This window comes from Mercenaria mercenaria, chromosome 19, assembly GCF_021730395.1.
Source record: "Mercenaria mercenaria strain notata chromosome 19, MADL_Memer_1, whole genome shotgun sequence".
Classification (NCBI taxonomy): Eukaryota; Metazoa; Mollusca; class Bivalvia; order Venerida; family Veneridae; genus Mercenaria; species Mercenaria mercenaria.
In genome coordinates this window covers 9,056,450-9,070,885 of record NC_069379.1, presented here as the reverse complement: position 1 = coordinate 9,070,885, position 14,436 = coordinate 9,056,450, and the positions used below count along the sequence as shown (strand labels likewise).

The window sequence follows — 14,436 nt, the reverse complement described above, 5'->3', positions numbered from 1 at the left end:
AAGACTCACGCAAGGTTTCATCAATTTATATCAAATACTTTTTGAGCTAGGGGTGTCACAAGGTGAAAATGTGCATTTTTGACTATTTCAGGGGCCATAACTCTAAAATTAGGGGGCGGAGCCAGACGAAAAATAAAAGGTGCGCAATTTCATATCATGATAAAGACTCACGCAAGGTTTCATCAATTTATATCAAATACTTTTTGAGCTAGGCGTGTCACGAACTTCGGACGGACGCACAGACAAGAGCAAATCTATATGCCCCCACCACTCATTGGGGGGGAGGGGGGGGGGCACAAAAAGTACTAACTGGGAATAAAGTAAGTGTATGACCGTGAATAAGGTAATGTTTGTTAATTTTGATTAAAAATGAATTACTTATATACAGTATCACGATTCATATATTTTTCGTCCAATATTTTGGTGGAACTAAGATAGTTCTAGAAAAAAAGTGATTGGATATTCATGTTTCTATCTAAAGAAGGCTGTAAACCCCGTAACATTATAATGGAAGGCTATGTGAAAACAACTGGTGTTCTCTAACCTATAGTTAAATGTAACAAAGTGTGCGCAACTTCAATTCAATCTTTTTAACATGTTTAACAAATGGAAAGGAAATATAATGTAAATATAAGGAAGGAAACATTTTTGTCGTTCATGTGAAGTGAACAACAGAATAGGATAGGCAATTAAAACAGGAATCGCTAGCACGATTCACGGATTTACCAATCCTATACTTAAACTTGTGATCTGCCTGCTGCAATTGCTATATTTTAAAAACGTGAACACTAATAACTGGAACTTTTCTCTGAAATGTTTATGTTAAAATGTCTTGAGACAATCTTTGTGAGTTCCAACAATATAATTTCGATGACTTTTATATGCTATATACAAAATTTACTAAACAAAATAAATCTGCTTTGTTGTATCTGTGCAATTTAATAAATATCAGAAAAATGAAAAGTTGTTCTTTATATCCAAGGTTTCGTTTGTTATATATGACCCATGAAATGTTACATCCATGAAATCTGCCTTGATGGAAGCATAGAAGAGATATATTTGAATATATTACATGCATAATTATAAATCATGTTCAAAACTGTTTCTCCTGAGTCTTCACATAACTGTTTTAATTACACACATCATTAACACGTGACACATATGAAATATTTCTCTCATGTATGTACTATCATATTAGTCAGAGAGTCTTAATTCATATAGTCGTTCAAGCTAATATGAACTAAATGTAAGTGCACGGTCAAACACTTCACATCTAAAGACTGTGTCCCCTTTCTGTTTGGCATATGCATTTTGAGGTAGGTAAAATCTAAGAGTACACGCATAAGCGCAAACATCTCATTTATATTCTTCAGTATGTAGTTTCATATGCCTGATCAAAGATCTTTTTTCATTACAAGCATAATCACAAAAACCACATTTAAAGCGTTTCTCTCCTGTATGTATTGCCATATGCCTCTTCAGACCACTGCTATTATTACACGCATAATCACACATATTACATTTACGGCTTTTCTCTCCTGTATGTATCTTCATATGATTTTTCAGAACGTTTCTTCGATAACATGCATAATCACAAACATTACATTTAAAGCGTTTCTCTCCTGTATGAACTGCCATATGCTCTTTCAGATGACTGCCATCATGATATGCATGGTCACAAACATCACATTTGAAGCGTTTTTCTCCTGAATGCTTTGCAACATGCCTGTTTAACTGACTGCGCAGGTTACATGCATAATCACAAAAATTACATTTAAAGCGTTTCTCTCCTGTATGTATTGCCATATGTCTATTTAGATTACTACGATGGTGACATGCATAATCACAAATTTCACATTTAAAGATCTTTGCCTCTCCTGTATGTATATTGATATGTGTCTTCAGATAGGCTCTCGAGTTACAAGAAAAATCACAAATATTACATTTAAAGCTCTTCTCTTCAGTATGCACTGCCATATGTTCCTTTAGATGACCCTTAGTATTTGAAACATAGTTACAAAAATCGCAGCTGAAGTGTTTCTCCCCTACATGTGTTTCAATGTGTGCCGTTAGAGTACTTTTTGACCTAAATGCAGAACCACAAATATCACAGTTATAGCATTTATCACCTGTATGTATTCCCACATGTAATTTTAGCTCATAAATTGTGTAAAATGCATGACCACAAACATCACATTTAAAGCTTCGCAATCCTGTGTGTTTTAGCATGTGTCTCTTCAGATTAGTGGATTGGTTACATCTATAATCACACTTTTTACATTTATATAGATATTCTCCTGTATGTATTCTCATATGGCCCTTCAGGTGAGTACTTTCAACACATGCATAATCACATATCTTGCACTTGAAGGGTTTCTCTCCTGTATGTTTTCTCTGTATGTGTATCTTCAGATTACACTTTGTATTATATCTATAATCACAAAGGTCACATTTAAATTTCTTTTCTCCTGTATGTTTTCTCATGTGTTTCTTAAGATTACCTTTAAGGTAATATGCATTATCACAAACATTGCATTTAAAGCACTTTTCTCCTGTATGTATCATCATGTGACACTTCAAAGTACTTCTTTGTCTTGCTGCATAATTGCAAAAATTGCATTTAAAGGGTTTCTCCCCTGTATGTATTCTCATGTGTTGCTTTAGATAAATTCTCTGATTGCCTACATAATCACAAAGATTACATTTAAAAGGTTTCTCCCCTGTATGTTTTCTCATGTGAATCTTCAGTTTATTCCTTGATTGAGATGCAAAATCACAAGTATCACATTTGAAGCTTTTCTCTTCTTCAGGCATTTTTATATTTTCTTTGTTTTCTACTAGAATATTATTGTTAGGTTCAAACATTTCTCTCCTGTAAGTATTATCAAATGTTTTCTGCATTTAGATGTTTGTTACTCGTTTGCTTTTAGTACTCCCGATATTGATGAATAAATACAATAGTTAAAATCCACCAAATGACCACATAGATCTGCAATAGATTAAAATTTACAAATTATCTCGCCTGTATATTGTAAAATAACTTTCATGGTAAACGCATTCAGAAACACTTTATACCAAAAGCGGCCCGCTCCTAGTAAAATTTAGCCAACACCAGTACAGGAATGTGATAATCACTATATTATATAAGATAATAATGACATGTATATTGAACAATAGTCATTGATTTTATAGCTATTTCTTGCTAGATTTAGCTATACATGTTTAAATAATTTGTGAGTTTTCTAGGACCTGTTTGTTATGTTACATAAAAAATAAGAGTTGTCTGTAAGACAGCACACTCGACTTTTCTCAGTGTTTGACTCTGACTTAGAGCTTTGCCAGTAAAAAAATCCAAGTTAAAAATGGACATTACTGAGTCAAAATTCAAATCAGAGTAATTGGGATTGTTTCTCCTGGTGTAGACTTTGATAGTAAATAACTATTTTAAGTTTCAAGTAAAAGTAAAAAGTTTTAATAGTAACTGATGTACTTGATTTTATCAAAAGAAAATTGTAAGTTAAAAAGGGGCATAACTCTGTCAAAGTTCAAATCACAGTTATTGGGACTGTTTCTCCTGATGTAAATTCTGATGTTCAATAAGTATTTTAGGTTTCAAGTCAATAGCTTTGATAGTAATAGAAATGTATGACTTTATCAAACGAGAGTGCCAGAATGTCACAATATACGCCCGTCACAGCAAATTTCTTGACACTAGCACCTGTATTTGCAAATGGAATTTTAATTTTGTGGTTGTTTACAATGTTTTTTTTTAGAAATTATTGTAATTCTTTTATTTTTCTAAGTCCACGAAAAAAATCCTTACCAAGTAGACATACCTTAATATACACCAAAAATTTGAAAGTAACATCAATGTTGTACCACAGAAAAGTGGTCTTGGTTTTTTCCTACTGTCAATTATAAAAAAGTTACAATGTAAGTTATTAATAGTAACAACTAAGGGAAGTTAATCTTAAAACAAGAGGGCCATGATGGCCCTATATCGCTCACCTGTTATCAGTGCACTTGAGGACAAGAAGGTCCTCAGAAAAAATATCTAAGTCCAAAGGACAGGAACAAAAAAGTATGAAATTTAACCAAAAAGAAAAACAAATTCTTACAAGGTACAGATATGTCAAAATACACCTAAAAATTGGAAGTACCATCCATGTTGTACCACAGAAAAGTGGTCTCGGGATTTCCCTACGGCCAATAATAAAGTTGCTAAAAATAAGCTATTTATAGTGACGTAAAAGGGAAGTAATCAAAAAGAAAATTATTGTAAGTGAACAAAAGAAGGATCTGCCAAATAAATCTGTTGACATAAATGAAATTTCAGATCAGTATCTTCATTACTTACGGAGATATACCCATTTTAATTTGAAATAAAGGGAGGTAATTTGACATAAAATCAGTCCATAGTTATCTACCCTGATTGACTCAGTCCAACTAATGACAATAATGACATTTCAAATAAGTCCTATAAGTACTTACTGATATAAATCCATTTTGACAACAATCAGGGGAGGTAATCAGATATAAAATAACTCTGGAAACTAAGACTGTCCTGATTTGTCATGGAATCCAAGATTTATTGTTGTTGAAGATATTTTGGAAGTTCGTATCAAATAAAACCATAAACGAAGTCTCTATATGGCTGCAAAAGCCAAAATAGCCGATTTTGGACCTTTAAGGGGCCATAACTCTGGAACCCATGACGGAATCTTGCCAGTTCAAGATATGAACCAAGATCTTGTGGTGATACAAGTTGTGTGCAAGTTTGGTTAAAACCAAATCATAAATGAAGTCGCTATTGTGCAGACAAGGTCAAAATAGCTAATTTTGGTCATTTCAGGGGCCATAACTCTGGAACCCATTATGGGATCTGGCCGGTTCAACAAAGGAACTGAGATCTTATGGCAACACAAGTTTTGTGTAAGTTTGATTAAATTCAAATCATAAATGAAGCTGCTATTGTGCAGAAAAGGTCAAAATAGCTAATTCTGGCCCTTTCAGGGGCCATAACTCTGGAACCCATAATGGAATCTAGCCAGTTCAAGAAAGGAAACAAGATCTTATAGCGATAAAAGTTGTGTGCAAGTTTGGTTAAAATAAAATCATAAATGAAGCTGCTATTGTGCAGACAAGGTCAAAATAGCTAATTCTGGCCCTTTCAGGGGCTATAACTCTGGAACCCATAATGGAATCTGGCCAGTTCAAGAAAAGAACCAAGATCTTATGGTGATACAAGTTGTGTGCCAGTTTGGTAAAAATCAAATCATACAAAAAGCTGCTATTGTGCAGACGAGGTCAAAATAGCTGATTTTGGCCCTTTCAGGGGCCATAACTCTGGAACCCATAATGGGATCTGGCCAGTTCAAGAAAGGAACCAAGATCTTATGGTGATACAAGTTGTGTGCAAGTTTGGTTAAAATAAAATCATAAACGAAACCAATATCGTGCAGACACGAAATTGTTGACGCACGGACGGACGGATGCACAGACGACGGACGAAGGGTGATCACAAAAGCTCACCTTTTCACTATGTGACAGGTGAGCTAAAAAGAAAGAAAAAAAAGCAATATCAAAAAAAAAAAAATTGCAAGTCCACACAAAAATCCTTACCAGGTAGGGATAGCTCAAAATACACCTAGAATTGGATGTAACATGCATGTTGTACTACAGAATAGTGGTCTCGATTTTTCCCTACGACTAGTAATGAAAAAGTTACAATATAAGCTATTTATAGTAACAACAAAGGGAAGTAATTCTAAAGAAGGGACCAACGCGTGACACTCCATCTCATGATGATGTACAATTGTGCCAAGTTACATCAAAATCCCTCCATGCATGAAGAAGAAATGCTCTGGACAAAGTCATTCTTGTATCTGACCTTTGGCCTCTAAGTGTGACCTTGACCTTAGACCTAGGGACCTGGTTATTGCGCAAGACACTCCATCTCATGGTGGTGAACAATTGTGCCAAGCTACATCATAATCCCTCCCTGCATGAAGAAGATATGCACCGGACAAAGTTTTTATTCTTGTATCCTTTGACCTCTAAGTGTGACCTTGACCTTAGACCTAGGGACCTGGTTCTTGTGCATGACACTGCGTCTCATGATGGTGAACAATTGTGCTAAGTCACATCAAAATCCTTCCATGCATGAAGAAGATATGCTCCGGACAAAGTCATTCTTGAATTTGACCTTTGACCTCTAAGTGTGACCTTGAACTTAGACCTAGAGACCTTGGTCTTGTGCACAACACTCCGTCTCATAATGGTGAACAATTGTGCCAAGTTTCATCAAAATCCCTCCATGCATGAAGAAGATATGCTCCAGCAAAGTCTTTGGATGCCGCTCGCCCTCCTGCCTGCCCGCCGGGGGCGTTCCCATAATACGTCCCGTTTTTCAAACGGGCGTATAAAATTTTAACAAAAAATTCTAAGTTAACAAGAGCTCATCGAACACGAAATGCCCCCTTGATGCAATCAGTAATTGCACAAGGAACAGAAATTATATGCTTACTGTAAACAAAAGTTCTACTGTTCTGGTTCAATCTGACCTTGACTTTTAACCTGTTGACCCAAAAATCAACAGGGGTCATATGCTGGTCATGATCAACCTCCCTCTAAATTTTCGTAATCTTAGGCTCAAGCGTTCTGAAGGTATCTTCCAGGTTAACTGTTCCAGGTCAATGTGACCTTCACCTTTGTCCTATTGAACTCAAAATCTATAGGGATCATCTACTGATCATGTCCAATCTCCCTATCAAGTTTCACGATCCTAGGCTCAAGTGTTATCAAGCCATGGTCAAGAAACGGTTTAAATGTTCTGAGTCACTGTAACCTTTGACCTACTGACCCCTAATCTAGACTATAGGGGTCATCTGCTGGTCAAGATAAACCTCTCTATCATCTTTCCTGGCCCTTGCCCTAAGCGTTCTCAAATTATAGTCCAGAAACCGTTTAACTGTTCCTTGCATAATGACCTATAGGTCAATAGGGGTCATCTGCTGGTCATGACAGATCTTTCCTGATTCTAGGCTCAAGCATTATTGAGTTATCATCAGAAAACGATATTACTGTTCCTGGTCACTGTGACCTTGACCTTTGACCTACTGATCTAAAAATCAATACGGGTCATCTGCTGGTGATGACTAACCTCCCTATCAACTTTTATGATCCTAGGCATAAGTGTTCTTGAGTTAACATCCGTAAACCATTTAACTGTTCAGGGTCACTGTGACCTTGACCTTTGACATACTGACCTCAAAATCAATAGGGGTCATCTACTGGTCACGGTCAACATCCCAATCATTTTTCATGATCCTAAGCCCAAGCGCTATTGAGTTATCATCCGGAAACTGTTCAGGGTCATTGTGACCTTGACCTTTGACATACAGATCTAAAAAATCAATAGGGGTCATCTGCTGGGGATGCTCAACTTTTCTATCAACTTTCATGATCCTTGGCCAAAGCGTTCTTGTGTTACAATCCGGAAATGAATTGGTCTACATTACGACTGACCGACCGACATCTGCAAAACAATATACCCCTTCTTCGAAGAGTGGTCATAAAAAGGGGCATAACTCTGTCTAAATTAAACCAGAGTTATGGGGATTGTTTCTCTCTGTGTAGATTTTGATAGTAAATAATTACCTTAAGTTTCAAGTCAATAGCTTTGACAGCAATAGAGATATTTGATTTTATCAAAAGCTTTAACAAAAAATTCTAAGTTAAAAAGGGGCTTAATTCTGTCAGAATTCAAATCAGAGTTACGGAGATCATTTCTCCTGGGGTAGACTTTGATAGCAAAAAAATATTTTAAGTTTTAAGTCAATAGCTTTGATAGTAACAGAGATATTCGGGTAATATCTGGTAAACGCCCCCTGTTGTTTCAACATCATATCTGGGTTATTTAAACGCTTGAAAATAAAAAAAAGTATCAAATGGGTTGAGAAGGCGCGAAAATATTTTCGTCAATCTGACTCAATCATCGTATGCTTCTCTTATATATGTTCTGTAACTGGTTCGATATTATCTTGATTCACTGTTCATTGATTATAAATTTCACAAATCTGTTCAGCATTTTTAATGTCATAAGTTTACCGAAAATAACAACACATTCACAAGATGCACAAAAAGATTGTGACTAAAATTTTGTCTTTTTTTGTGTTTCATAAAGTAAAATTTGAAACACACTGGAAAGGGGTTACCTTGTAATAATCGTAAACATTTAATGAATACGAACACGTGCTTTATGGTTTTATAAATTGTAACGATGGAATAAATTCTGTATCGCATGTAGTCTCAAAAATGGGACTTTTATTATGTTTATGATTTTTTTATATTTATGGAATGAATGAACATTGATGATTAAAAAGGAATCTGCCCCGAGTGACCTGTACTTCACCACAGAAGCTTTCATTTCATAAACAATCATTAAGACACTTCCCTCAAAAGATTGCCGTGCCCCAAAAATTTTCTAAAGCCCCAAAAGAAAACCATTCTCCTGTGGAGATCTTCCCCTCCAGTGGCATATTAGCAGTGAAAGAGAAATATCTGTCGCTATATATATACTCAATTTATCTCACCACGGGGCAAATGACTAGTATATAATTATTATATAAGGCAGCTACAATGTATTTTACTTTGAACTTACGCATAAAGTATTTATAACATGCTACCGAGTCTGAAAGGGAAGTCTTCCTGGGAAAAGGGTTTTCTTTGGGGGCTTCAATGCTTCAGAAAATGGGGCTTGGTAATCTTTTGGGGGAAGTATCTTAATGATTATTTACGGAATGAACGCGTATTTCATATTATGTATTTCTCTCCTGTAAGATTCTACAAGTACGTTCATTCCGTAAAAAAATATTAACAGAATGAAAACATACTTGGTATACTATACATTTCACTAGCATTGGATTATTCCTTCTACGCTGAAGTTTAGGTACTAGGCAAATTAAGATATTTACGATTTATGAAAGTTGGTTGTATTCATGTTCCCTATATGAACCTCTCAGTAACTAGCATTCATCATTCTTCTCTCCTTCTCAACCCAATATATATACTTTTTTCTATTTTCAAGCATCTAAACAAAGAGCTATAAAAATAAATACAGTAAACCTCGGTTATAAAGAACAGCTTGGGACCTCTAAAAATTGTTCCTTATAACCGAGGTTCCTTATATCCGTATAGCGAACTAGTTCCCTGTAACCGAGGTTTGTATAACGAACACAATTTGTATAGCGAACACTATTTGACTGACGTTTGATAATGGCTATGTGTTCACACTCAGGGCCGACTTTGAATAGTTGAGTTTCTAGCACCAGTTCTTTTCTGGAGAAATGGTAAGGTGAACTTCCTGCATGTATATGACTGAAGTAGTGTTGAAACGCGACGTTAAACCTAAACCAAGCCAAAATGTTCGTCGGTAAGAATGACTGTAATTTGTGTATATTTTTATCGGTTATTTCTATCTTCTTTTTAGAGAGCGCACCATGATGACTATTAGATATGTTGCAGTTACTCCCTTTATCTTGCTTGGCTACATGTTAGGTAGATTGACATCAATACTAATATAAAACAAATGTTAATTTTTTTTCTTACAAAAATGTTAAATTAGACTACCCATTAAAATTTAAAAGTGGGGTGTTTATGACATACAGTGTATTACGAATAGACAACTGTGCCATACATACAGATTAAAGTATAAATCATACCTATGCTTTTGCTATTGTCCATTTTAGCACCTGCTATAATTTTTACAATTTGAAATTTTGTAAACTGGACTGTTTGCCATTGTTAATCACGTGTAATTATCACATAATAATTAGCACATTTATTTAGGATAGTATAACCGTGACTGATTTTCGTTCACTATTGTTAACATGAAATACCTAATACATGTAGCTCTCGAACATAATTTGGAGTAAATATAAGTTTGCTATCGTCTAGTATTTGGTAATTTGAAGAAATTATATGTTTTCTTTTTATCGAATAAATGAACAAACTTAAGATCAAAGAAATGAATTAATTTGCATTTATTTATGTGCATGAAAGCGCTTGAAAGTGCCGACGTAACTCTGAAGTCATCAGCGATTCTCCTGTTTATTTCCGGTTTTCAATAATTTTTATTCGTAATGTCTTTTCGCTATAACCGAGGAGTTTTCAATTAAATTTCGTACTTTGGAACTGGAAAAACTGTTCCTTATAACTGAGTGTTCCTTATAACCGAGTTCCCTATAACCGAGGATTTTTATGTTGAATAAAGAAGGAATTAGATCGGGGAATTGAAAACTGTTCGTTATAACCGAGTGTTCCTTATATCCGAGTTCCTTATAAGTGAGGTTTACTGTAGATCGGCAACTTAAAAGGCATATAGAGCAAATCTCGCCAAAGAAACGTGACAACTGAATGAGATCTCATTTGCCGGAAGCGACGCACTCTCCACGCGCCATTTTGTATCTGAAAGCAATTATTCATCGGTAAATTAATTATCACCGTATGACCACGCTTCTTTCGATGGTAAGAAACGTGTACTTTGTGTCTTAAGACTATTTCACATTAAACTTATGTTGTTTTAGAAACTAACATGTATCTTAAATGTAGTTTTAAAGGTAAAAATTGTAACTCCATGCTCGCCGATGTTTGTTTTTACTAAGTTATCGCCGATTCACTTTCTGACACGAGATCACGCGAGATTACAGCCAGTTGGCATTCTGTGTATTTTATACTTCTTTGATCTAATTAACCCAGATCAGACCTAACTACAAAATGCCACCGGGGGCGTTTACAGGATATTGCCGATATTTGACTTTATCTTTGATTTATTAAAACTTTAACCAATGGCGGCGACACCGAAATGAGTACAATTTAGCTTGACTTTTTCTTCAGAAAGTAGAGCTAAAAACTTGAATGAAATGAAAATGTCCTAGTCTGCAAAGAAATCGAATTCAAGACTGCAATAGTCCAAATAATTATACTTATGAGTTGACGTGTTGTATATCGTTACATTTTTTGATGGTCGATATCCCTCTAGGAACGCTATGAACACTGAGGAAGACAACGTGAAAAACCAGAAATTGCAGAACACCCGAGGTCTCGTTATTCAGACTAGATTGCATCAAAATCAGAAAAGAAACTCTTTAAAAAAACTGTTTCTGCTTAGATCTAGTAATATTAGCAAAATACCATAGAGTAATTTACAAAGTATTTGACAAAGATGACGTGAGAATTACTTACTCAAAAAGGTCGTAAAAGCACTGCATTATACAAATGACGTATTTTATCAAAGGGAAATAACTGTCCAAGAAACAGAACGGTCACCGACGCCTAAATTTGACAAAAATAATATGACAATTTTACAGTTAAAAGAACACTAAATATATATATTTATAAATAAAAAAATTGACCGTATTATTGAAAGACCCTGGTTACAGTTAGGCCTATTAACATTATTTCATCACAAGGTAAATATCATGACGAAATGTGACTGAACTCCCAAAGCTACAAACTATATGAGTCGTGCCATGAGAAAATCAACATAGTGGCGCATCCGCGCAGTCTGGTCAGGATCTATGCTGTCCACTGACATTATCTCTAATTCCAATAGAATTTGAAAGCGAACAGCATAGATCCTGACCAGACTGAGCAGATGCGCAGGCTGGCCTGGATCCATGCTGGTCGCAAAGCCACTATACGTCTGTTTTCTCATGACACGGCTCTTATATTGTGGGAAAATTCCAGGCTTATGATCATCGTAATCAGGTTCAAAATCTTGTAATTATTAAGAGGGAAACTAAATAATAGAACTTTTAAAATTAAACTATTAACGACAGCTATAGATCAGATAAAATAGGCTTGACTTATTCATCTATTTATTTAGTTTATTTATATTTCATCAACATAGTTACCCAGACCCAAAGTATAGTTATATTAAAGTACAACAATTAAATCAGAGTTATGTGGTTTGTTTCCATTTTAAATGTTAAGTCAATAACTTCATAGTAACAAATATATTTGATGGTATTGAAAACTTTACCCAAAATTCTTACTTAAAAAAATGAGCATGAATCTGTCAAAATTGAAATCAGAGTTATGGGAATTGCTTCTGCTGGTGTAGACAATCTATTTTAAACTTCAAGTCAACAGCTTTGACAGTACTGTGACAGATCTCGAGATATTTGACTTTATCAAAAACTTTATCAACTTTATAAAAAACCCAAATAGTACAGTTATATCCAAAATAAGTGGAAATAAGATTGACTAATATGTCTCGAAAAAATTTTAGAGTCTAGAAAGCATACTGGTATCCAGAAATATCGAACGAGTTTTTATCTCTGATACTGGGATACTGTTACTAAACCTTCATACAACTTGTATCATAAATGTTTCATCAAATACAATGCATAAAGTTTTCATATCAAATACTTCAAAAGGTCCAGCTACAACATACACATGTTTTTATCTATATACAAGAAATTATCATTATTTACCAGATTTTTATAGCGCTCTTTTCTTCTATAAAGTAAACGTTCAAAAGCGCTTACAGCATTTACATTAGTGTCTTAAGATTTCAATAAAAAAAAAGGAATGATAAAATTTGAAAAAATTGGGTGAAAGGTGCACTACATGCGCTCAAGTATGAAATGGTCTAAACTATCATGTATCACCACCAATCAGATTGGTAGAGAACAGATTAACAGATATCTTTTACATTATCATAAAAGTGTAATTATTATATTAAAACCATAAGTGTACACACTTACGTACTAATAAATTTATGAAGCTTAAAATACATGGTTTGTACATTAACCAAACACTATCGATATAGTGTCTCAAAAACGTACTTGAAGAATATAATAACAGGTTTTGGCAGTTAGCTTAGCAATGTTAACATTGCAGAGTACAAACATACATTTTGTGCACCATTCAAATTTTCAAAATCTGCATTGATATCCTTAGCTTGATCAAACAACACATTTCGAAGTGGTTCATATGCTGGGCATTGAGTTAATACATGGATTTCAGTTTCTACACTTTATTTACAAATTGAACATAATGTAATCATGTACAGCTATGTTTCCATATCTTCCTGTTTCTAGTCGCATAGGTGCAACTCCACACCTAAACTTAACCAGTGCTGATCTTTGTTTTAGAGGCATCGTATTTTCAAATCAATCAGTATATCGGCCATAAATTCCAGCACATGATAATACAGATTGATACAATGATTTCAAAGCATTAAACATGCCACCCTTAAGCATATATCAAGAAGTTTCTTCCACAGCAGACTGCGGTTTTCTGAAATCAATAAAGGCAAAAAAGGTAGACTGTTTAAGCTTCTTCCTTGCATGAATTATATTAGAAAGAGTCGATACATTCATGATCTATATTATTTCAAGATGTTCTTAAACCATTTTGTTCATCTGCTAAGATATTTCCGACAAGACAGACGATATATTATTCAATACAGAGCAGTAGATTTTGTACATTGACGAGGATAAAACTATTTCGCGGTAAGATCACGAGGACCAGACTTTGGAATAGTAGCAGTAACTACTTTTCCCCAATTTGTTGGTATTTTTCAACTTTAAAACCGGCATACATTGAAAAAAAATTGTAGAAAAGAAATATTACACTTATTTCTAAATATAGCAATGGGAATGTCATCAAAACCAGTTGCCTTGCCTTTTTTAGCCTTTAGAATATTATACCGGATTTATATAGCGGTATAGCTGTTTTCAACAGTAATGTTAGAATTCAAAATATTAATTTCTTCATCAAATTCTGAGTTATCATAGGATATACCATTATGATCTTAGTTTTGATTACACTCATAGTTCTTATTCAAAAGGGAACTAAAATCTTTTTTTTTCATTTGTTAAGAACGTGAGATATATCAATGGAAACACTACCATCTTCCGTTACTACTCCCATCGGTATATTTTTATTTTTTAAATGTGCAACACCAATCCTACCAATAGTTTTCCAAAATTTTTGCTAATTTGTATCACAGTCTGCAGCTAAATCTTCCTGAAAAAGTGACCCAGTAAGAGTATTTTGCTCGCTGGACTGCTCTATCAAATTGTTTGCGATCGAGGTGTACCAAATAAATAAATTTTTCAAAGCCATTTTTGGTTGAGGGTTTATCCCTCTACCAAAGTTAAGTGTATTTCTGACAATCATGTAGCATCTTTATTTGATTCCAAATCACATCCAAAGGATGTTCATGTGCTACACAAAGTAGTCCCATTCATGAACAATGCGGATGAATTATCAATGATTAAGCAGTTCTTAATTCATCCTCTGTCCATTCACACTGGCCATTTAGATTATATAAGATCTGCCAATGATTAGGTATTCCAGCCCATGGTTACATCACTGAATTCCAGCTGTTCATGTAAGGTCAGGCAGAGTTTACCTTAGATATGA

The 14,436-nt window shown here is 34.6% G+C and overlaps 1 protein-coding gene across 1 annotated transcript; it reads right to left on the bottom strand.

Moving 5' to 3' along the window:
- Positions 1-421: 421 nt before the first annotated feature.
- On the bottom strand, positions 422-2,983 carry LOC123542512 (zinc finger protein 888-like). Its single transcript, XM_053530912.1, has one exon. It carries the CDS (start codon positions 2,899-2,901, stop codon positions 1,357-1,359), a length of 1,545 nt encoding a protein of 514 aa, XP_053386887.1. The 5' UTR covers positions 2,902-2,983; the 3' UTR covers positions 422-1,356.
- Between the last annotated feature and the right edge of the window lie 11,453 nt (positions 2,984-14,436).

Excerpts from the sequence above, each read along its gene's own strand:
- LOC123542512 (XM_053530912.1), bottom strand. The coding sequence starts at position 2,901 with ATGCAGAAAACATTTGATAATACTTACAGGAGAGAAATGTTTGAACCT.